Here is a 24973-nt window from a genome sequence, read left to right as displayed (position 1 = left end):
AACACACTTTTTGAACTTTTCATAAATTTCTGTTTGATCAGAATCTTTTGACTTCTTGATTACAGCATCTCCTGGATGAGCCATACTCTGGATGCTTCTAATTTAACATAATTATTTATGTTAACGGTTCACAGCTGATGCAGAGTGAATTGTCACGGTTGAATATGAAGCTGTAATTCAACAGTGAAATCACAGAATACCACCTCAGAAGCTTTCTGCTTTTGTCTTGTATAAGAACCTCTGGTGAAATTAGATTTAATGCTGAAAATAAAGATGTCGTCCATATTTTGCTCTTCAAATACTTTATTGTGGTGATAATTGAATGTGTGTTGATGGCCTCTTGGGTATTTTTTTCTATCTCTTGCAGAACAGTCCTTCTGCTTAATTCCTCTGAAGTATCCATTGACTTTATCTCAGTTGCCAATAAGATCAGCAACAAACACCAGTCCCCAGAAGATTCTCACATCACCCTGATTAAGCACGTGTACCAAGCAGTTTTTGGAACTAAATACAATTTGAATGATATTCAAAGTGCCCTTCAGGTAAAGGAGCTTCCTGTTTATCAGAATGTATGTGAAATTATTCAATTATGTGATGATAATTTTTAAAAAGCTCTAATTCTTGACAATAGCAGCAGAATTTTTATTACTATCTATAATCGTGTATTAGCTGATCAGATGTAAAAGTCAACCCCCCCCCCCCACTATTTTTGGCCCTGACCGCCTACCTATTCAAGCTCCCAGTTCCCCGACTGCCTCAACTGCAGATCTTCTCCGTGGCTGCTTGCCTATCTGACTCTCCGACTGCAGATTCTCACCCCAGCCACCCTTCCATCCAAGCTCCTGACACTTTGACCGCCCGCCCATCTAAGCTCCCAACGCCCTGACCATGGAACCTTGCCGCAGCTAATCGTCCACCAGAACTACCGATGCCTTGTCCATGGGCCCTTGTCCTGGCCGCCTACCCATCTGAGCTCTTGTCACCCCGAACAGGATTTTACCACCTGGTCCTGGCCAACCGAGCTTCCAATGCCTTGAACGACACAGTACTTACCATGGTCAGAAGTATGACTGTAAAAGTCGAGCCTCAAATTTGACCAGAAAAATTGGTCCAAAAATTCGACTATTACATGAGTATATGCGAAACTTTAAATAACGTGATCTCATTGACTGTCCATATGCGATCCAGATGGAGAATAATAATGCAAGGCAATTATATGTTAATGCTGAAGACAAATATCTTGCCGATACATTTAATCAAATATAAATAGTGATAATTGAGAAAGAGACAGGCAAGCTTAATGAGCCAATCTGTGTAGTCCTTTGAAAAATAAAATACTGTGACTGATGAAAATATGAAATAAGTACAGAAAATGCTGGAGGTAATCAGCAGGCCAGACAGCGAATGTCCATTATTTGTTGAACATTTACTGTGCCTTATATTTATAAAAGAAGACCAAACAACAATATCCTAAGTAAAGGTCTTCCACTTCTAATGTGGTTGCCTGATATAATTCAGAGAAAGAAATGTGCCAGACTTACCCAACTTGCTCAAGTTTTAACTGTCGTCTAATATGGTCTGAGATGCTTGAGAGGCAATTAGCAATGGGCAGTAAACGCTGTCATCAACCCCCAGCATCCTGCGAATGAGTAATATCTGCTTATTGCTTGCATGCTTCCATCCTGTGGGATGTGCAAATGCTGCTTTTGAGCTCTGGGGAAACAATTTCATTTACGGCATTTCTACTAGTGATGATTCTGAAAAGGTAGCGAGTGCAACAACCGTCAGTGTCAATGTCCGATGGTGTTGGGTGACTCGTGACTTTGTTTAAATCAGTGGCTTCCACAAAAGAATGCCAGAGACTGCTGGCTGTCGTGGTGACACTTACCGACCAACTGCCAATTTCACCACTTGCTCCTGTCATTTCTGGTTTTTCCCTTGAAGAATTTATTTTCCCTTTCACCTAGGTCCTCCAAGCTGAGCTTCAGAAGCCCCCTGATTGAAGGTGCCCCCATACAATTTTTCCTCAGTAGAAGTCCACATTCAATATGATCCCTAAATGGGGCATAGCAGGAGCAAACAATAAAGGCTGATGCCAGCTCAACAAATAAAAATATATAGAATTCTCCTGGTTTCTTGAACAATTTTTATTGTTGGGCCTGCATCAGCCATGTAGATAATTTGGCTATTGTTCACTTTTTGAAAATGATCATAAGAATTAACCATATAACCGTATAACCACTTACAGCACAGAACAGGCCAGTTCGGCCCTACTAGTCCATGCCGTAGCAAATCCCCACCCTCCTAGTCCCACTGACCAGCACCCGGTCCATACCCCTCTAGTCCCCTCCTATCCACGTAACGATCCAGTCTTTCCTTAAATGTAACCAATGATCCCGCCTCGACCACGTCTGCCGGAAGCTCATTCCACATCCCCACCACCCTCTGCGTAAAGAAATTTCCCCTCATGTTTCCCTAATAATTTTCCCCCTTCAATCTTAAACCATGTCCTCTAGTTTGAATCTCCCCCTTTCTTAATTGAAAAAGCCTATCCACATTTACTCTGTCTGTCCCTTTTAAAATCTTAAACACCTCTATCAAGTCCCCTCTCAATCTTCTACGCTCCAGAGAAAAAAGCCCCAGTCTGCACAACCTTTCCCTGGAACTCAGACCCTGAAATCCTGTCAACATTCTCGTGAACCTTCTCTGCACTCTCTCTATTTTGTTTATATCTTTCCTATAATTTGGTGACCAAAACTGTACACAGTACTCCAAATTTGGCCTCACCAATGCCTTGTACAATTTCATCATTACCTCCCTACTCTTGAATTCAATACTCCGATTTATGAAGGCCAACATTCCAAATGCCTTCTTCACCACACCATCTACCTGAGTATCAGCCTTGAGGGTACTATTTACCATAACTCCTAAATCCCTTTGTTGCTCTATTGTTCCTCAATTGTCTACCATTCAATGTATATGACCTATTTAAATTTGCCTTTCCAAAATGCAGCACCTCACATTTATCTGTATTAAATTCCATCAGCCATTTCTCAGCCCACACCTCCAGCCTTCCTAAATCACCTTTTAATGTACGGTAATCTACCTCACTGTCCACAACACCACCAATCTTTGTGTCATCCGCAAACTTGCTTATCCAATTTTCTACCCCTACATCCAGATCATTAATATATATTACAAATAATAGTGGACCCAGGACCGAACCCTGAGGAACTCCACTAGTCACCGGCCTCCAATTGGACAATTTTCTACCACTACTCTCTGACACCTCCCATCCAACCACTGCTGAATCCATTTCACTACCTCCTTATTTATACCTAATGCTTCCACCTTTTTTCCTAACCTCCTGTGGGGAACTTTGTCCCTTTTAAAATCTTAAACACCTCTATCGTCCCCTCTCAATCTTCTACGCTCCAGAGAAAAAAGCCCCAGTCTGTCCAAATAGACAACATCCACAGCTTTCCCTTCATCAACCTGTCTCTTTCTCAATTATCACTATTTATATTTGATTAAATGTATCGGCAAGATATTTGTCTTCAGCATTAACATATAATTGCCTTGCATTATTATTCTCCATCTGGATCGCATATGGACAGTCAATGAATTGTTTTATCCATGCAAAGAGATGGGCACTTCTTGACAAATGATTGCAGTTGCTGTAACTGCTTAGTTGCTGTTAATAATCAATATCCTTAAATTCATTCTTTTTTATTTCAGTTTAAAACTACAAGCGAACTTTTGGAAATTTTCTCGAACTGTTCCGATGCTTTGGAAATTGCAGCAGCTATGAAGGATGTTGCCAAAGCCAAGGAATATCTGGTGACCAAATTACAGGAGATTAAAGAAAGGACCGGGCTCCTTGCAAAATCAGGTACTCAATTTGTACTCACCATCATCAAATATTTACATTTCATGCTCCAAACCTATTTCACACAGAGATTGAAAGAAACACTGAACATAAGGATAGGTCATGTGGGCTCCTCAATCTTATTCAATATTCAATTAATCTTGACCTCAACTTCACTTTCCTGCCCCATGATTGCCTTCTCTACTGTGGAAGAAAAATCTAATTCTGCCTTTCATTTAGTTCTCCCTTGATTAATGAAAGGTTAGGTTGCCAAATGATCCTTTCCCACACACAAACTTTTTCAGACGGAGGTACAATGAACCTTAACTTTCAAGGGGCATATGTTTCAGAAACATTTGTGAGTACAATAACTGCAATGCTCATATTTATGTTTTGTGCTGGTCGTTGCTGGTCACTCTGCTCTTGGTTAGAGCCACAAGCTATCAGCTGCCACGGATGGTGGGAAAGCCAAGAGTTATTCTCTCTCCTTGTAAAGATGCAGTACGTCAAGAACAAACTGTGCTTGGTTTGATAAGCTGTGACATGCAACTCATTCATCAAAAACACAGCGCTGTAGAAACTCAGCAGTGTACTTTATGTAGCAAAGATAAAGACACGTAACTAACATTTCAGACTCAAGCCCTTCGTCAAGGTATGACCAAAATGTAGACAGGTAACCTTTTAACAAAAAAAAATGACCATATTGCCAGATCAAAGAACACAGGTGCTCAAGAGATTTTTCTCCCTATTTTAAAAAGTGTCTTTATTTTACATACTTCTTTCCATTGGCTCAATTAAACAACTGTTAAATATTACTCATGTTTAGGGGCCTGTGTTCTGAAAGTCAGGTCTCCAAATGCTTTTATTGTCCTTCATTGCAATGAAGCAAAACCTCTTTTGTGTGCTAAAATAAATTAAACAAAACCCCTGCTGTAATAAAGATTGATGAAGTGAATGTTAGCTAACTGAGGGGAGCTGTATTGAATGAATCCGCCTCCTCAGCCCTTTGGGGAAGAGAAAAGAAGTTCCTGCTAATGTAAATCAAAATGGAAAATAAAACCCTTGCTCTCAATTCCTTCATGAGTAGAAACATCTTCACAGAATTCTGCCCTTTATAATCTACGATGAGAAAAAAAATGCAATAACTTTATAAGAAAAAGTCTTTCTAAGGAAGAGCTGAGATTTTTTGACTTATGGTATAATAGTGAACAATATTAAAATAACCCAAACCAGAATACCTAGGCTTCAGTCTTTTTCCTTTTAGGCATTTAAGAATTTGTGCTGCTCCTCTGGAATCCATTCCATAACAACTGATTATTATGTCTCTATTGACCAAGAATTGATAATGGATGAGTTACAAGACCATGAAATTAACAAGTTACAAACAATAAAAAGGAAAGTTCCGAGAAAATTCTAGAGTATAACTCCAATTATACAAAATGGTCGAGACCGGGCCTATTTCAGATAAACAGTATTTTCGGTTAACTAGTAATTTTTTTAAAAACAGTCCAGTAGCAACAACAAATCACTTTTAACAGTGTTTAAACCCCCTCCATAAATCTTCGTCCGCGAAGCCAAGCCAAAGAAACAACAAATAACAAGGGAAGGCTTTTAAAGCTTGAAATAATGTTTAATTCCCACCAAAAATCAACCTGAACAAAATTTTAAAGCTTGAAATAATGTTTAATTCCCACCAAAAATCAACCTGAACAAAATAAGACAAATCCAACACCAAAAGCTCAAAATTCTACTCAGAGGTTTTTCCAAAAATTTTCAGAGTGAAATGACATTATTTTTGGCTTTGAATTTTTCAGATAAATGAGGATTTCTGATTTTTTTGAAATCCTCAATTATCCAAAATTTTTGTTTTGGAGCTGAACAGACGTCACTTCTGGGTCCAAAAGAATTTCGGATAACTGAGGATTCTGGATAATCCGATTTTGGATATTCAGAGTTGTACTGTATTTGAACGAATGGAACTGGTTTGATGCTGTCAGATAAATTTCTTGTTTTTTTTAAATCTTCTGGACGTAATCTAATTATTTCCTTCAGTTCTCGGATTCCGCGCTTCATGGTATAATTAACATTTATATATTGTGCTTTTCATTCTCATTGAATAGAAATAAGTCTTTTGGGCCTTTAAACCATTTCAATGTTATCGTCGCACAAGTTTATTGCAAATATTTCTATCACTCAAGGTAACAATTGACTCAGGAGATATTTAATATTGCCTGTAATTCCCGTGTTAACATAATTGGTCAGCCAAAAGATATTATCAAGTAGTAAATGTTAAATATGAATTAATCCCTTTGATCCCTTATCAAGTTCTGTCTCGTGAAATTGGCACAAAGTATGGGTGTTAATATTTAAATGAAGCTCTAACATTCCCTTCTCCTTAAGGTCTCAGTATATTATAAGAGACTTTAAAGTAATAGGCACCCCTGTTGAGGGTCTCTTGTCCCGTTCTTACCTTTTTTTTCTTCTTTTGGAGGGGGATGGGTGGAGAGGGGGGGGGGTTCTTATTTTTCTTTTGTGTACCACATGTATTTTATTGTTTTAAATGATCTTCAATTATGTGTTTTATTGAGTGGTTTTAAACTAATAATTTTTTTAAAAGTTCTGTCTCAGGTGTTCTGAGGCAGCGATGGTCATTGTAAAAATTTCCTTGATCAATAACAGAGCTCCTGTGTATCAGGAGGGAGAGCCCTCTCTACTGATCAATGACAGTTTTAAAATGTAGGACTTTATTCCCTGGAACATAATAGAAAGAGGGGAGATTTGATATTTACAATTATGATGGGTATGGATGGAGTAAATGCAAGCAGACTTCTTCCGCTGAGATTAGGTGAGATAAAAAACATGGATTGAGGATGAAAGGGGAATGATTAAAGGGAACATTAGGGAGAACTTCTTCATACGCAGAGAGTAGAGGGAGTATGGAACAAACTCCCAGATGAATTGGTAAATGCAGGCTCAGTTTTGATATTTAAGAATAATTTGGACGGGTACATAAATGGAAGGGGTAGTTTGGCAGAGACTAGATGGCTGGAAGACCCGTTTCTGTGCAGTAGAGTTCTATGGTTCTATAGTACTCCTGCGTTTAACTGCTCAGGACAGGACCAAGATCATCTGTGATGCCCCACCAGTTGAAGAGTTTCCTAACGTTCAGCTGTCTGAAATCAGCCTCAAAAAATTTATATTTGGGCTGAGTAATGAAGGATACAAACCCATTGTAGGACTAAAGTAATCTTCTGGACAGAAGGAAGAGGCAGCTTTCTTGTGGAAACAACAAAATATTAATCAATTAATTGGTTTCTGTGACGCTATTACCGCACTAGTGACACGAGTTCGAATCCCGCACTGTCTGTTTACCCTGGGTCTGTTTGAGTTTCCTTTGGGTGATCTGGTTTTCTCCCACCCTGTAAAAATGTATGGGGGGGTTGTAGGTTATTTGGCCAGAAGGGCCTGTTACTGAGCTGTATGTCTACATTTAAATTGAAACTTCAGTGGTGGAGGTAATGGTGGGGTTGGAAAGCTTGAGGTTGTGAGAGGTGAATGAAGTTGATTTGATGAGTGGATTTTAGTTGAGCACAATTAATTGAGGGGCAAGGTATGGGATGTAATGAATTGGAGCACACTGCATGAGTTATTGTCATGTGATTCTCCTCTCTTAATATGAGATGGAATTATTGTTGTACATTGAAATGTTATTTCCTTGATTTGCCTCACAGATATGACACTAATCTGGCCTTCTTGCATTCTGTATGAACAAACAGAATTGAGAGTGACATGAGCAAATATTGTTTGAGAGCCTTAGCTCTACAAATCCAAACAACGTCAACATGAGTAGTTCATGAGGTTTCAGAACATAGAAATACAGCACTGTCTTCACGTTCATTGTAACAAATACCAGATTTATATTAAAGAGTGTAAATCTCTCAGCTCTTACCAAGTGTAGCCACTAGGGGTGATGAAGGACTATATGCACAGACAACTCCCATTCTTCAACAGCTTCAGAAATCTTTTGTGTGAAGCATTCAAATCCTGTTCCAACAGGGTGAAAAGGGGACATTGCCTGAAACCAGATATAATTCTAGTGGCTGCAGCAGCAGACAATGTGAGGCTATCGTCCTAAATTGGCTACTTGGATTAGTTCCAGTTAACTCAGGGCAGTGACCAGTTTGCCTGGCCCTAACCAATTTCGGCCATCGCAGAGATGGGCTTTGAATTATTATGTTGACTTACACCTTTTGCCTTCATGGATGCTGTCTGTTTTTATGTCTCACCATTTAATTTATGGGAAAGAAGACCACCAGGTTGGTGCAAGGACAGGCCAGCAGCAGTGCACTTTGGTTTTGTCTGGACTCTTCCTCTTTCTGACAGCCCTGACTCTAAAAATATCACAAAAGCTTTAAGCCCTCATGTTCGTTCCTTTTCTGCCTACTCAAAAAGCTGGAAGTTCTTTGCAAAGTATTTCTTTAACTAATCTAACCCAGTTAATGAATCTGGATCAGAAATGGGTGCAGGAGCCTGGTGTTTGCTTATTTCACCCCATCTCCAGGGAACCCTAAAATAAAGACGCAAATCCATATGGAACAGGTACTAAATTAGTTAATATGCTGTGTAACATGCAAAGGATTTAAATGACTCCTCAATTTATCTGATCTCTGGGTTACACTTTTTAAAATAATTTTTATCATAAAATAATATCCATTCAGACCCAGCTTAGAATTTACGACTCATCAGACACCTTTAAGAGTTGTTGAAATGAAAGTTCCTTTAATGAAACTTTTCATCCTAATCTTTTGGCTTTTGCACGGTAGCCGTAGCAGTTAGTGCAACGCCAGCGGTCGGGGCCGGGGTTTGAATCCCGTGCAGTCAGTAAGGAGTTGGTACATTCTCCCTGTGTCTGTGTGGGTTTTATCCAGTTTTCTCCCGCCGTTCGAAATGTATTGGGGGTTGTAAGTCAATCGGGTGTAAATTGAGCAGCACAGACTTGTGAGCTGAAATGGCCTGTTACCGTGCTGTATGCCTAAATTAAAATTTTTAAATTTAATAGGTATCAGGCAAAACATTTTTGTAATGTTACAAACCCAGAGGACCCCAAAACACAGCAGCAATAGATATTCACCAAGACAAATGGTTACTTTTAATTATCTTTAAACATGAAAACAGAATCAAACTTTAACTTATCACTATTGACTTACTTAACCTAGCTTAACCCCCTTCTAATTCTAAGCACACATGTATGTAATGTGTGTGTAAGTTCAGAAAAGTTCTTTGGTTCACTGTCCAATCTCACTTCTCATTCCTCCAAGTTCACTGGTTGCAGGCAATTCTTATACTGTGCACAGAATTTAACACTTATAAAGTTCACCAGGCTTTGGTGTTTGAAACGTAAATGGTTACCACTTAGGAAGGTTCTTGTTGGTTTTCAGAGAGAGATTTGATGTTCCAGGACATCCACAACTCATTCCTTTTTAATCAGCCGCTCCAGTGTCTTGCTGACGAAACTTGCCTCCTTCAGGGTTCTCCAGATGATAACCTTTTTCTTTCATAAAGGGCCTTTTTGTTTCTCTTATTCCAAGTGAAACATTAGACAGCCAGTCCCCTCCTCTTGCCTGAACCACAAGGCTTTGACCAGGCTGAATAAAGCACATACAAACCCTTCTTCCAAATTGGGCTTTCCAAATTGTCCTGTTCCAGTCCCAGCTGCTTCTACTGGCTGTAACACTGTAGAAGTGATCCCTCTGTGTGTGTGTGTGTGTGTGTGTGTGTGTGTGTGTGTCTCTCTCTCTCTCTCTCTCTCTCTCTCTCTCTGAGAGAAAGCCTGTTTGACTCTCTCTGCTTGCAAAATCATATGACCATCTTAGAACATCTCCAGATAATCTGTGGCTCCAACAAGATCTTTCATCTGTTGCCTTTTGTAAACAACAATCCATTGAAGTCTCTTGGGCACTCTCCAAAGCTCTTGCAAAGACTGGGTTGAGCCGATATGTCTAGCATTAGCAGAGCTCCAGTATTTCAAATTAGGTCTGTTTTAAAATGTTTGTATGTAACCAACTCTAACAAACCTTTCCAAATTTATCTCCCAAAATCGTATCTATATACTCTGTCACAGCAAGGCCTTATTACCAAGGTCTTACTCATAAAGAACAATTTAAAGGTCACTTGACCTCCTTAAAAACTGGCTCTTTGATCAAACTTTTCAATCCATCTCCTAACTCTCCTCTTGTTTTCCTAATATCTATCGGCAAAGCGCAGCAGTATATTTTGCCATTTCAAAGGAACAATGTAATATTGCAATTGTTGTTGTTGATTTGCTGCCCATTCAACATCAGTAAAGGACCACAGAGGGATCACATGCCCTAGTCTCCAGTCTGCTGACACTATTGGGTGGTGAACTTTGTGCAAGATTGTATTTCACGAAGCTCAACGTGAAAAGTTAAACCCAATTTGAAAAGATATCATAAAAAAGATGCTCTTTGTAGGTATATGTGATATGGGAGAGAATTACACAACAATTTATGATTTAATTGTCATTATATTACATTATGTTTAATTTCTTGTTATCTTCAATAGCCCAGAATGGGATGCCTAAATTGCAAACAATCCCACTGCCGGTTGCCAATTGCTACAGTTATCACTGGGACCAGGATAACTTTGGTAAGACATTGTAAAATGATAATATTTATACAATTTTCCATCTTAAAAAGTTATCAAGGGAACAATATGATTAGTTCCAGGACTGAAAAGTGAACTGAATGCAAACACTTGTTACAATCAGCATCCTCCATTGCTTGTTTATATATATTCATCTATTCTTTGGCTTAGCTTCGCGGATGAAGATTTATGGAGGGGTATGTCCACGTCTGCTGCAGGCTCGTTGGTGACTGACAAGTCCGATGCGGGACAGGCAGGCACGGTTGCAAGGGAAAATTGGTTGGTTGGGGTTGGGTGTTGGGTTTTTCCTCCTTTGTCTTTTGTCAGTGAGGTGAGCTCTGCGGTCTTCTTCCAAGGAGGTTGCTGCCCGCCGAACTGTGAGGCGCCAAGATGCACGGTTGGAGGCGAGATCAGCCCACTGGTGGTGGTCAATGGGGCAGGCACCAAGAGATTTCATCTATTAACACTGAATGAATCCTCAAGTTGTTACATTTAATGAAGATGCAAGATTTCTTGATTGTCATATACATAAAATACACAAAACTTGTTTTCCTTTGTTTGTCCTGTCCGGCACACAAAGAGACACCTCTTGTCCAGCACCCCGATCAAGATGAGAAAGAAGTTCCTTCAGGGTGTCCGTGAATCCCACTACCTCTTCCGATGGCACTGCCTCCAGCACTCCCGTAACCTCCGTAGCCACATAGCCTCTTGTCTGGTCCAGTGGTAGATCCGAGCTCAAGTCACCCTCCTCTATCACTTGTTCTGAACACCATTTAAATTAAGTAGCTATCAGTGCCCAAGGCCCTTTGGGAAGTCGCACCTTCACAAATTCTGGGCCCAATACCTGGTTTCCAGAAGCTGGTTGGGTGTCAGACAAGTTTAATTGGGGGGGGGGGGGGGGCGGAGCATTAGGGTATCTGCAGGGGGGCACAATCTGATGTTCGAAAACTCACAGTGGGGGTGGGGAGGGAGTGGGTGTGTGCTGGTGACTACCTGCCATGAATCTTCACTGCTTATATCACATGGAGACTAATGACGCTAGTGTTGCAGGTTGGGCGGGGGTCACAATAACTCCTTTTGGAGGGCAATGCCTGCAAATGACCCACCCTCCCTTCCCCCCTCCCCCCCACCCCAACCAGCACCAGCTGCGCAGCAGTCCCGCAGCCTGGTGTAAGTTGTTTGTCCACTGAGCCCTGCGCTGTTTCACTGCTGTAGTCTCCTATTCTGTGGGGTCTTCTCCTTCTTGGCAGCGGAACCATTCTCTTGCCCTGGTGCCCTGCACTGATCCACTGCTCCCTTGGAACTCACAACCCCCATGATCTGGGCTGCAAATATAGGAGCTGCCATCTTGGGCACAGCTTTCACGGTCTCCGATGTACAAAAAAAAACACACGGCGGAATTAAACTGCAGAGCCTCTGCTACAATTGTATCTTCCCAAGGTAGAGACATGAGATCTGTACATAATATTGAAAAGCAGTCACCATCAGGGCCTACATAATCAAGAAGTAAAATACACCATGGGCTGAAGTAAAAACAAAACGCTGGAGAAACTAAGAAAGTCAAACACTGTACTTTATAGAGCAAAGATCAAGATACATAACCAACATTTCAAGCTTGAGCCCTTCATCAAGGTATACCTACATGATCAAGACTAGACTTTCTAGTATTCAAATCCTCTTAAAATAAAAGCCAACATTAAATTGACCTTCCTGATTGTTTCCTGTCTGTCATCTTTTACTGATTTATGTACTAGGACACGTAGATTTTTCTGAAGCCACACAAAAGCTGCTAGAGGAACTCATTGAGTCAAACAGCATGAGGGAGAAAGAGAATGGCTGAATCTCATCGAAGTGTCAGCCATTCTCTTTCTTCCATTGATGCTGACTGACCCGCTAAGCTTCTGTTTGGTTTCAGGTTCCAGAGTCTGCAGTTTCCCGTTTGTCTCTCAGAACATCACTTTTCAATCTTTTACTATTTAATAAGTATTCTGCCCTTCTACGTTTTTGTTCTACCATGTACCTACCTATTCACTTTACCTGACCATAACCCCTGAAGCCTCTCTGCATCCTCCACACAGCACACCATTACTGTATCGTCAGCCAACTTGAAAAAATTACATTTTTCAGGTTCTGAAATTGCAAGACGCTGCTGGAATAAGTATTAGTGAAAAGATGCCATGAGATTCTGTTGTGGGGCAAAGATGTGATGAATCCTATTCATTTTACTATTTTAATACTGTGTCCAAATCAGTGAATCATAAACATCGGTATTTTAAATCTTTCTAATAGGTTCAAGTCAGATTGATGTAAACGTGATCAGAAAGCTTTTTTTGACACTGAGAGTTGTGGGTGCCTGGAATGCCTGGCCGGGGATGGTGGCAGAGACTGAAACATCGGGGTCATTAGGGACTCTTAGACATATAAATGAAATAAAAATAGAGGGTTATGGGGTAGGGAAGGCTTAGTACTTTTTTTAAGAAAGGAATGTTCAGCACAATATCAAGGACCAAAGGGCCGTTACTGTGTTGCTTTGTTCTATGAGGGGCCTGTTTCTTTGCCTCTCTTTGATTCTGTGGCTCTCTAAGAATAGCAGAAAGTTCTTTAGAGCAGAATGATTTTAGTTTGAATTATGGCAGTCTTGAATCTGTTAAAATTATGGATCAATTTGTATGCCACAATATAATGGAATATCTTTTTTTGAAATTTTAGATATTTTACAGGAGGTTCTCCTGAAAGAGTGTGAGATTCCTGATGCTGTCTTACTTCCTCTATACAATACAAATAAGGAAGGGGAGGAGGAAGAAAGGGATATTGAAGAAGAGGAGGATGTAATTGGAAATGAACGAGATTCTGTACTCTCTACAATATCTCTAACATCCAACGACTACATGAAATCATTTGTCTCAAATCTCTCAGATTATATGGACAGTGGTTATGTAGAAGATGGAGATGAAAGTTCATCTGAAACAACAGGGATGTCAGATCAGAAGGATGAAAAACAAAATACTGTGGGAAAGAAATTGACCAAAAAAATAACTAATTTCTTCAGGCCCAGAAACACCCTGACACTTAAAATGGACCTAAAAGGCAGTCTAGACAATTCGTACTCAAATCTTTGTAAAGGATCATATGTGTCCGGCTCCTTACCACTTCGTCGAGCAGAAAGCTTGGGTTGTACTGAAGTGAAATCCAAGCCGCCAATGAAATCCAGACGCTCAAACTCATTGCCGCAGCATGCTAGCTACAATTGCCGGAATGAAAGATACTTGCAACAGAACACATCCTACAAACGTCGGCCATATCTCAGTTTTGAGGACGATTGTAAGACCATGACACTGCGAATTGTTGTATTTGGTACTGACAGGATTCTAGGAAAAGTTGCAAGAGCCTACAGCAACCTTAGGTAAGAGATCCATAAATCTTTATCTGCAGTTCTTTGGAGATGTATCGCTGATGTGTGATTGTTCAGAAGAGCCTGCTTTCATATTTAAATTCTTTAAATCGAAAATGTGAATGCATTAAATTGGTTCTATTAATTAATAAATAATTTCTTGTCAAGGCCAATATTATGTTGAGATTGTGAACTTTAAATTAAATTTTTAAAATTTAGACATACAGCACGGTAACGAGCCCTTTCGGCCCACGAGCCCATGACACCCAATTACTCCCAATTAACTTACAACCCCAGGTATATCCCACGCAGTCACAGGGAGAATGTATAAACTCTTTTCAGACAGTGCTGGAGTCAAACCCCAGTTGCTGGCGCTGTAACATTGTGGCACTAACTGCTATATTAACGTGCCACCCCATGGTTCTGGTAAACTTCTGGAAATAAACTTTGTTTCATTATGTGAACAGAGTTATATAGAGCTACAGAGTTTTATTTTTGCTTTGATATTTATTATGGACAATTTTACATGTATGGTTTGATACTCAAAATTTTGGAGTTCTTTTATCATGTGCTTTACAAATTCCATATAATTTCTTCTTTGATATTGAGTAGAAAATTAATGGCAGAACTAATGCTTTTGGATTGTGACAAGAACTCATACAAGCTTCTGACTGTGTTTAAATCTGGAAATCACGGGCAGTCAAGTAAATTCAATGGAAATCCCAAAAGTCATCCTGACGGAGAAAAAAAAGCTGTGAAGTACTTATGAATAGGTCTAAAAAAAAGTACTCTGGTCAAAAGAGGTACTTTATTCTGTTCTTGGTCTGAGAATTTCTCCCAAGTCACTTTGCCATTCTGCTCTACACACAAAGTACTGGAGGGAACTCAATCGGTCAAGCAGCATCCGTGCAAAGCGACGGACAGTCGACGTTTCGGGCCGAAAACCCTTCAGGAACAGCAAGAACTGGGGTGGATGCCCGAATTCAATGGTGGGAGGAGGGGAGGAGCACTGGCACTGTCTGGCAAGTGATAGGTGGGAGGGTGAAGGAAAGAAAGGAGCTGAGACATAAGAGGGGGAAGGGGCTGAGAAAGACACACGTGAAGAAGAGAAAGCCAATCTGCTCAGATGTCTCCGGCAGGAGACAGCCACAATAAAATAGGCTAGAAGACTTGGAAAAGGCTAAATTGTTTTGAAACTCCATAAATTTGGTGGATATCTTGTGAAGAATATTTTCTTTATTTCAGATTACAAGAAAGCAAAACTCCCTTTCTGACAAAATACTTCAGGATACAAATTTTTTATATTCCTCTGCAAAGAAATTCACTCAGCAGCCCTGTGAAGATCACAAATTTGCCCACAGACAATCAACACAAAGCATCCATGCAAATGGTAAATAATGTCACCATTGCTCCAATGAACAATAACATTGGATAACATTTTTTTCAAAAGATTTGCTTCCTGAAAACAAATTGGGGAGTATGATAGACAACTTCAAGCTGAGCACAAAGATAATTTCAGATTTGCTATATTATGTAGGAAGTTGGAGAAACATTAAATGAACTTTTATTGAATTTAGCATGTTTAATTACACAATGATTATGTTGCGTTAGTTCAACTGACCTAAAAAATATTTTGCTGCTGATTTTCATTTGTACTCAGCATCTGATGCCTCTCATGTCAGTGTCCAACAAAAGTCGGCCAGCAGTGATGGATTCCAGTTGTCCTGAATCCACTTTTCCCATGGTCACGTTGTCCTGGTGAAACCTTTCACCATGTTCGTCACTGACTGCCCCAAGATCAGCAGGGAAGACGTCCAAGTACGAAGGCAGAAAATGAATTTTCAATGACATGCTGCACTTCATTGTTTGCTTAAACTATGACAGGAAATCACAAAAAATAGGTTATATCTAAAAAAAACAGTATGTGATAGGAATTTTTTAAGGTGATTTTTAAAGTGTTCAGGAAGCAAAGTTTTGTTGTCCAGTGTAATTGGATCGACTTTGGACTTGTTTTTTTAATGTCCAATATTTTGGGCGCATTTATTATGATCTTGTCATTTTATGTTTCATTGAATGCAGGTTTTCTTTTTTTTTTGCCATCAACTGGTGTTAGTGCTCTGTGAAGGACAATTATCTCTCTCTCGCCAGCTCTGTAATGGGACAAAGATGAGATACAAATACAAATCTATCTGTAATATTCTTTATGCACTCAAAGATTAAAATCGAACAGCATCAGTGGGAGAAAAAGAATTATCAACAGTTCAGGTGTGACAGAGTATTTAGAGGTGTTTTGGGAAGGATTATGAGAGCAGGTTGCACGCAAACATTTTAAAACAGAATATTTGCAGGAATTTTGCAGAGTGCTTTTTGCAGAATCCTTCATCAAGATCGTTGTTGAGGGTTTCCAACCCGAAGCATCAACTCAAACTGATGAAAGAAAATGCAATGCAGTGCTTTATATATTTTAATTCCTATTTTTTTCCAAATCTTATGATTTTTAGCTTTTTAAATTGTGTGATTAATATTTGATAGTCTGAGTATTTTCTAATATGGTGAACATGAGAGGCAGAGATATCTGCAGACATACTGGCATGGGATAATCCTGTTTGGTGGGGTGGGTGAACCAGCTGGAAAACATTTAAGAGTTTCACCTGCACTAGGAAACTCCTAGACAAGACATGGTGATGCAGAACTGGAGATAAGTTACCACTGTAAGTGGAGGAGAATTGTGCATGAGGGCCTATTACTCAGTGAGGGAGATTAACTGGCCATCTTTTTACTATGGACTGACTCTGGGAAGTGTTAACTACCATCCCTTGGGATTCAGGATGACTTGCTTTCATACCAGCTCTAAGGGGGCTAATGGGGCTATGTGGAAATTACAGACTCTTCCACAAGTGGGACTTGGAGGTACCCAATGAGCCGGTTAGTTAGTGAACCTGTGCACCCCTTCTGATGCCTACACTGGGCTTTTGTGTACATGCATGGATTTAAGGGTGTTACTACCACTCTGAATGATTTTTTTGGTCCACTTTGGGCCAGCAGTGACCAGGTGTCAATGGGTTATAAAAGATTCTTCATAAAAAAAAGCATTTTTAAAATTTAAAGTTGACATTTTCTACATTATTTAAATGCTCTTCAATTATTTCTACAAGACATGTAGAAACTGTGTAAAGCACAGTCCTTGGGCAGGGCCTAAGCTTTCACTGCCTTGTTTAATGAGCTGTATTTGGGTATTTAATGGTGCACTCAAAAAAATTCAGCATCCCCTGATGAGTCCTCCAATTATATTTGTGGAGTGCACAAGAGAGCACGCAGAGGAGATTCACCAGGATGTGGTCTGGGATGGAGCTTTTCAGCTATAAGAAGAGGGTTGGATCAGCTGACTTTGTTTTCCTTGGTGTTGAGAAAGGTTTGGAGAGATTAGAAAAAAAAAGAAACCTTTACCCTTAGCACTGGTGTCTATAACCAGAGAGCATAGGGTCAAGGCAAGAGGAGGGGGATCTGAGGCAAAATTCTTTATACTCAAGGGAAAATTGAAATTGGGGAACCATTAGCTGAGGAGAGTGCAGATGCATGATATTTAAGGAGGAGTTAAATGAGCACCTGAAAGAGCATGAGAAGGAAGACCATGAGTTGAGGACTGGAAAATGACATTGGTATGTATAAGTACTTGAAGGCCAGTGTGGTCAGTGGATTGAAGGGATGCTCTTTGTGTTGAATGACTAAAAACAAAGAATTGAAACAGCATGTGTAAAAGCACAAAACGCTGGAGAAACTCAGCAGGCCAAACCGTGACCTTTATTTATCTTTCCCTTTGCTACGTAGAGGACACAGTTGGACCTGCTGAGCTTCTCCACAATTTTGTGTTTTTACTTCAAGCACAGTGTCTACAGATTTTTTGAGTTACTTCAACGCAGCAAGTGTGGTAAGCTACCAAGTTCACCTGGAAGGCATCAAGTTTTTTCTTTCAGAATATAAAGGGGAAGGTCCAGCAGAATACGAAATTCATTCGACTATTTGATTTGACATGAATAGAGTGCCCACAGTTCTAGATGTTTTTGACAAAAAGAATAATTCAAAAGTATGTGTGATTATGTGCGAATATTATTCTTCAATAGCTTATTGTGGGTTTATTATCATTTTAGGATTTCAGCTCACCTGAGCCCACAGAAAAAGATAGTACCAATAACATTGCCCAATACATTGGCATGTTGGACTCTTGGTATGAGCGAAATATTCTGAATTTACTGACCTTACCAACAACTCTTCTTTGCCAGGTAAGTGTAAATGAATATGATGGTTACTTGTAATATTTTCAGATTATTTTTGGTTTCTTTTCTCTCTGCATTTGAATTCTTCATCCGTTCCAAGGAGAACCATCACCTTCCTGAACTTTCTCCAAATGAGCTGATAATATTCTTCCTAATTATTCCTTTTTGTTACTTGATGAAGAGAAATTGAGGAACCAATTTAGTCTGCAGTGACAAGGCAATAGATAATGGAACAAACTTAAAACAAACTTTACTTAATATCTCCTCCAGCAGGAAATTCCAGGTGATTATTTTAACATCCACCTTGTCTGGATGCATCTTATAGAAACAAATTGCAGTAATCTGGTTGATTTATCTTGATACCTTAAAACCAGTGGTTGTCAAACTGGTCCCCTAAACTCACATTCCACCTTCAGCAATCCCTATGCCATAAGTGCTCTATGATTAGTAAAGGATTGCTGAAGGTGGTATGTGAGTGGAACAAAAAGGGTTTGCAAAACAGTTTTAATCGTACCTAATTGACTCGTTATGTGCACGGTTTCATAACTCTAAAGGAAATGGGCCAATGACAATTTTTCTCAAGCAAAATATTTTAATAACAATTGGGTCTAGAGCAGTGGTTCTCAGCCTTCCCTTCCACCCACATACCACCTTAAGCAATCCCTTACCAATCACAAAGCACTTATGACATAGGGATTTCTTAAGGCAGAATGTGAGTTTAGGGAGGCAGATTGAAAGCCACTGCTTTAAACTATAATTGCTTTACTGGTCCCATTGTTTTGGCCCTGCTTGAATTTTGGCTTGAGACATGAAAAGATGCATTTGCATGTGCAGTTCACAAGAAATCAATATTGTGCCTTACTGTCTGCCTTTCATTGTTGTATAAATAACTTACCTTTGGGGATCAGAATTTACATACTCCAAACAGTATGAACTCTTCAGCAGTTATCCTGTACCAGCTGAGTAGTTTGGAATCTGAGATTTCCTGTAATATAAAATCATTATTAATTTTTTAAATGGCAGCATTATATCCATAGAATAATTGAGCAGAGAACAGACCCCTCAGCTTCCAATGCCTACTTCAAACATGACGCCCTAATTAAACTACATCTCTGCTGCTTGCTCTTGATACATGTATCTATCTCAAAGCCTCTTAAACTCTACAATTGTACCTGTTTCCACCGGAACCCACCATTCTCTGTGGGGGAATAAAAAACATCCCACACATCCACTTTAAACTTACCCCAGCCCCCAACCTAAATGCATGGTTTCTAGTATATAACAAGTTTATCCTGGCAAAAAAATATTCTTTTTTTTAAATACTTTATTTTTTTATTTTTCATAAGAAAATGAACAATTATAATATTTCAATAAAAATACACCACACAAACACACACGCACACACACACACACACACAAAATGGTATAAAGCTAAAGAAAAAACAAACATATGAGAGTTCTAACTCTACCCCTTTTGTCCCTCCCAACCCCCCCCTTCGTTAAATACCTTTTCGTGCACTGTGCGAGCTCACAGTTTAAATTAACCTCAAGATTCAGGGAGACATCACTTTTGAATTTAGCAGCATTATTGATTGAGCACCAACATAGTTCAAATATGGTTGCCACATTTTAAGAAATATTTCATACTTATTCCTTAAATTGTATATTTTTTCTCCAATGATATACAACTATTCATCTCTGCGATCCACCTCGCCAAGGTAATTGGGGAGTCCAATTTCCATGTGATTGCAATACACTTTTTGGCCACTGCTGGTGCAATTTTAACAAACAAAATTTGAAACTCTGTAAGATCATTACTTATGGCTAGAAAATTCCCTAACAAATGAAATTCTGGATCACCTGAGAAGGTTAATCTTGTAATTCTTGTTAATATTTCAAAATTTTCTTTTGCCAAAAAGGTCTAACCTTCACACATGACCAAGTTGAATGAAAGAATGTTCCTTCCTAAAACACAGTTCTGGTATTTCTGGCTTAGATTTGTGCAAATTCTGTGGAGTGAGATACAGCTGGTGTAGAAAATTATATTGAACCAACCCACATTTCACATTAATAGTTGAAGTTACACTCTCCACACACCATTCAGACCAGGATTGTTTTGTATTGCAACACCTAAGCCAGACTCCCACCTTTTCCCTTGATCTCTGCAGCCAGGCTTAGCACTTTCTAACTTAAGAGCAAAATACATTCTGGTCATGAATTTGGGCATATTGGCCATCCAAAGTGTGTGTTCTATTTCATTATCTCCCAGAGGAATCAGTGCCTGTCCCTATCATTCCCTCAAGAATGCTATCAGTTGTAGAAAACATAGAAATTTTTCTTTAAGTACATCATAGCACTGTCTCATTTGTTCAAATGACATCAAAACATCATCTTCATAACAGTCTGCTATACAGCATATACCCTTTTGTAACCATATATTTATAATTCTGTTACCCATATTCATAAGTAATAATACATAACAGAGCTCTTAGCAAAATACCCAGTTTTTTTTCCCAATATATTCATTAATTTCCTGCCATGTTTTCACCACATATACCAAGATAGGGTGACTTGTCTTCCTTTTTATTGATTTAGCAGGGAGCAGAGTTGGGGCAGGAGCAATGTCTGTCTTTCTTATTCATAATCCCCCCACATCGTTGGAACCGCTCTGGCATTCCAGTGGTATGGGGAATTATAGGTAAGGAAGATGGCCATTGCACACAAGCACTATGTCATTTTCTATCCGGGCAGCCATTGATCACTACAAATTGACCACCAACAGCTACATGGTGCATGTACATGGGTAGACAATCCACCTCTGAGGAGGTTTCCCTACCTGTCCAGTTTTTAAAAAATAAATTCTACCCACCAATTGGCCTGTACATAGGTAAAATTGGCAGGTTAAACTCCTGTTACAATCCAATTTGTAAATGCCTAGTAATGGCATTAACATATCTTTAAATTTTTTATAGAACTCAGGTGGAAACCCATCCTCTCCCAGAGACTTGTTAGCCTGCAACATACTTAATGCTTTGTCAATCTCTTCCCTTGTAAGAGCAGCATTCAGGTCATTTCTATCATTTTCATCCAATCTAGGAAGTTCAACTCCTTCTAGGAATTCAAATATTTTGTTTTGATCCCCTGGTATATCTGATTTATAAAGCTCAGTGTAGTATTGCCGAAAGGCATCGTTTATTTCTTTCAGATTACATGTAACTACGTTATCCTCCTTTTGTATTTCATTTATCACCCTTCTGACTCTTCCACCTATAATTGTCATGCCAGCACCTCGTGAACCAGTTCCCCAGCTCATAATATTTCTGTCTAGTCTTAAGTATTGATTTTTCCACTCTGTACCTTTGTGACATATTATAGCATTATTTTTGTTTTTCATTGTTCTATATTTATTCTGTTCACCTGTTCTTTGATATTCTTTTTCTAGTTCCAATATCTCTCTTTCCAAATTATTTAATTCTGCATTATATTCCCTCTATACATTTTTCGTAAATGAAATAATTTGACCTCTCAAAAAGGCCTTCATTGCATCTCATATTTAAAAGCTGTTATCCATTGAACCCAAATTTATTTCATAAAAGATTTCTATTTGTCACCTAATAAGTTGTTTAAAATCCTCCTGCTTTAACATTATGGGGTTCAAACGCCATCTGTAAACGCCTTCCTGTTTCTCCGCTATTGAAATAGTCAATGTAAGGGGTGAGTGTTCAGAAAGTAACCTCGATAAATATTCTGACTTCATCACCCTATCTTTTAGTCCAGCTGACAGTAAAAATAAATTGATTCTTGTATGTGAATCATATACCCTTGAGTAGAAGGAATAGCCTCTCTCCGTTGGGTTAAGCTGCCTCCAAATATCAAATCAAATTTAGATCTTTCATATAAGATAATGCCATTTTAGTAGCCTCAACCCTAGTTACTGTGCTTGCAGATTTATCCAATATCAGATCCAGAAAAAATATTAAATCTCCTCCTATCAAAATATTTTGTCTTCCCTCAGCAATTTTCAAAAATATATCCTTTATTAAGGCTTTGTTGTCATAGTTTGGTGCATAAATATTCATAAACGTCCATGATTCTGAATATATCTTATAATTTGCCATCACATATCTACCTGCTTGGTCTTTTGATATATTCTCTACAATAAATGCAGGGCATTTTTATTTATTAAAATCATAGCCCCTCTTGCCTTAGAATTGAATGACGAACAGAAGACCTGCCCCAACCCATCCTCATTTTAACTTGTCATGTTCCATCTTAGTAAGATGTGTTTCCCGTAAAAGGACCACATCTGCCTTTCACTTTTTCAAGTGAGCTGAAACCTTGCTCTTGATCATTCGGTTTAAACCGTTAACATTAAAACTTATGAACTTTAATGTCTTATCCATATTGATTTGCAAACAAATATTGCACGGTATTACAGTCACAGTAAATAGTTAAACAATCTCATGATCTCTTCCCTTTTGAAAAAAAAGTGCATGTAAACAAGAAACCCTGGAAACCCGTAAAAAAAAGCCCACAGAATCCTCCAGGGATGAAAAAGAAGAACCCCACCCTAAAGCACCATCTTTGAAACACACATCCCTCCTGACACCATTACTCCCCTTAGACCGGAGTCTACACCCTACTGTTACTTTATTCAATAGTCAACATTTCCCCGAGCTCTCTGCAAAATATAAATAAGGATAACATTACCTAATATATGTCAGACAACTCAAGAAAAAGACATCTTTACTTAGTCATTATTTTCATAAAGGTCTCTTCCAAAGTCATTTTTCTTCTTAAAATCCATGAACAAATTCTTCTGCCTCTTGCTTTGTCTTGAAAAATGACTAGTTGTCTTCTGACACCTCCACCAATAAAAATCACCGGGTAAACCTGGGATTCTTCGCCCGGCGCTGCCACTGACCTCATTGATTTCTTTTCTGTACGACCGCTGGGCTGAAATTTTGGAAAAACATGGACTCTTGTCCATCCCATTTCAGCAAGGTATTATTCACTTTAGAATACTCAAATGATGCTCTTAAGATCACTTCCTGATCTCTGAAGCTCAACAGCCACATAAGGACCAGTCGAGTACGCATATCTGAAAGTCTGAAGATTCAATGGGCTCTCTCAATCCTTACTTGTCTGCCGAGTGACTCAGCACGAAGTACATTAGGAATCCAGGATTCAAAGAATTTAACTGCATCTCTTCCTTCCACACCTTCTTTTAAACCAATTATTCGTACATTATTTTGTCTGCTAAAGTTCTCCATATGATCAATCTTATCATGGAGCATTTGTTTTTCATTCGCCCACAGTTTTCCTTGGTCAATTTCTTATCGTGTTATCCTAAGTCTTTTTCAGCACTGCTCATTCGTTCCATTAAATCAGATATTGACTCACCCATGTTTTTGATCGAGTACCAGGCTCCCAAGCAACTCTTGAACTAAATTCGGTTGGGGAATATCATTAACTAGCAGTCCAGGCAACACATGGACCAAGCTCGGGAAGGGTATATCATTAACCAGAGTCCAGGGCAACTCATGTACCAAACTTGGTTGGGGCAAATCATTAACCAGACTCCCAGGCAACTTGACCAAGCTTGGTTGAGGCATATCATTCACCACACTTCCTGTCCACTCATGAACAACACTTGTGGGAATATCATTAACCAGAAGCGCAGTGAACACATGAACCATGGTAGGGTGTGGCATATCATTAAATCTTTCATCACTCCTTCAACTTTTGAAAACCGCGCTCCTAACTCTTCCATCCCTGAAGGTTTTGAGGTTGAGGCAGCTCCCTTTGGGCTATCAGTCGATGTCTCAGGTGAGCTTGGAGCTTCTTCCGACTTTGGTTTCAATTTTTTTCCAGTCATCTTTGTGAGTTATCAATATAAGTAAACTTTTGTTAAAGAAAAAACTCCAAAAAGTACATTTGAGCCACCTTTTAAAAACTCTTTACAGAAAGTCAGTCAAAGCACATCTGCTCAGTCTCATTATATGCCACCCCACCCCCAACTGGGAAAAATATTCTGACTGTCTACCCTACCCTTTACCTTCCATAATTGTATAAACCTATATCAGATTTCGCCTCAAGCTTCTGATGGTCCAGAGAGACCAACCCAACTTCGTCCAACTTCTTCCTTTTGCTTGTTCCCTCTAATCCAAGCAGAATCTTGACGAATCTATTCTGTACTCTTTATAAAACTGCAACATCCTTCTTGTAATGGGGCAACCAGAAATGCCCACAATATTCATGTGGGCTAATCAAAGTTTTATATAGCTTTTACAAATGTTCATAAAATTTCCCTTCCATTCAAACCGAAGCCATCTGTCAATAAACCACATCCCTGGTCTCGGACTCATTTTTTGCCTCCAATTACTCCACAGGTTATACTTCCTCTTAAATGTTGTAACAGCAACTCCTGCCCAGTGTAAAAGAGACTAGAAGGTAGTCAGCAGAGAATCCAGTTGTATCCCAGCCCCAGCTCTGGGATTATTGAACTCTCTTAAGTTTTGCCCCAAACTTTACCTCTTTCCCTCCTCACTCTTTCACTAACCCGTGACCTGAGAGACAATGTTACAGCATCTTTCACAATGCTCCCCTCCCAACATGTTATTTTTTCTTGTGAATTCACAGTGGCATACTGTAAAAGTCTGAAAATCCAAACTGCTCAGGGGTTGGGTTGGCCCGGATTTTCCAGATTCTCAGGCAGTACTTTTAAAATTCAAATTAAGGAAAATAAACAGGTAAATTTAGATAGTTTATTAGCAA

The 24973-nt window shown here is 39.2% G+C and overlaps 1 protein-coding gene and 1 long non-coding RNA gene across 5 annotated transcripts in view; one reads left to right on the top strand and one right to left on the bottom strand.

Moving 5' to 3' along the window:
- The window catches only part of pik3r5 (phosphoinositide-3-kinase, regulatory subunit 5), a 90689-nt gene that overhangs the window by 46768 nt on the left and 18948 nt on the right, over positions 1-24973 (top strand). For all 4 annotated transcript variants that reach the window (XR_011354803.1, XM_069929588.1, XM_069929589.1 and 1 more), the window contains 6 exons: positions 368-542; positions 3739-3892; positions 10451-10534; positions 13241-13934; positions 15168-15312; positions 18071-18202. Coding sequence is in view for 3 of the 4 variants with exons in the window: in XM_069929588.1 (XP_069785689.1) it covers positions 368-542; positions 3739-3892; positions 10451-10534; positions 13241-13934; positions 15168-15312; positions 18071-18202 (1384 nt within the window). In the remaining variant the exon portion in view is untranslated. The remainder of the gene's footprint in view (positions 1-367; positions 543-3738; positions 3893-10450; positions 10535-13240; positions 13935-15167; positions 15313-18070; positions 18203-24973) is intronic.
- Positions 15141-23696, bottom strand: LOC138759361 (uncharacterized). Its single transcript, XR_011354805.1, has 4 exons — positions 23600-23696; positions 19092-19181; positions 18178-18367; positions 15141-16072 (listed from the first exon to the last, which is right to left on the bottom strand). It is a non-coding gene; the product is annotated as an uncharacterized lncRNA (long non-coding RNA).

This window comes from Narcine bancroftii, chromosome 3 (genome assembly GCF_036971445.1).
Source record: "Narcine bancroftii isolate sNarBan1 chromosome 3, sNarBan1.hap1, whole genome shotgun sequence".
Lineage (NCBI taxonomy): Eukaryota > Metazoa > Chordata > Chondrichthyes > Torpediniformes > Narcinidae > Narcine > Narcine bancroftii.
The sequence above is the reverse complement of the archived record's forward strand: the minus strand, read 5'-3'. Positions and strand labels throughout refer to the sequence as shown.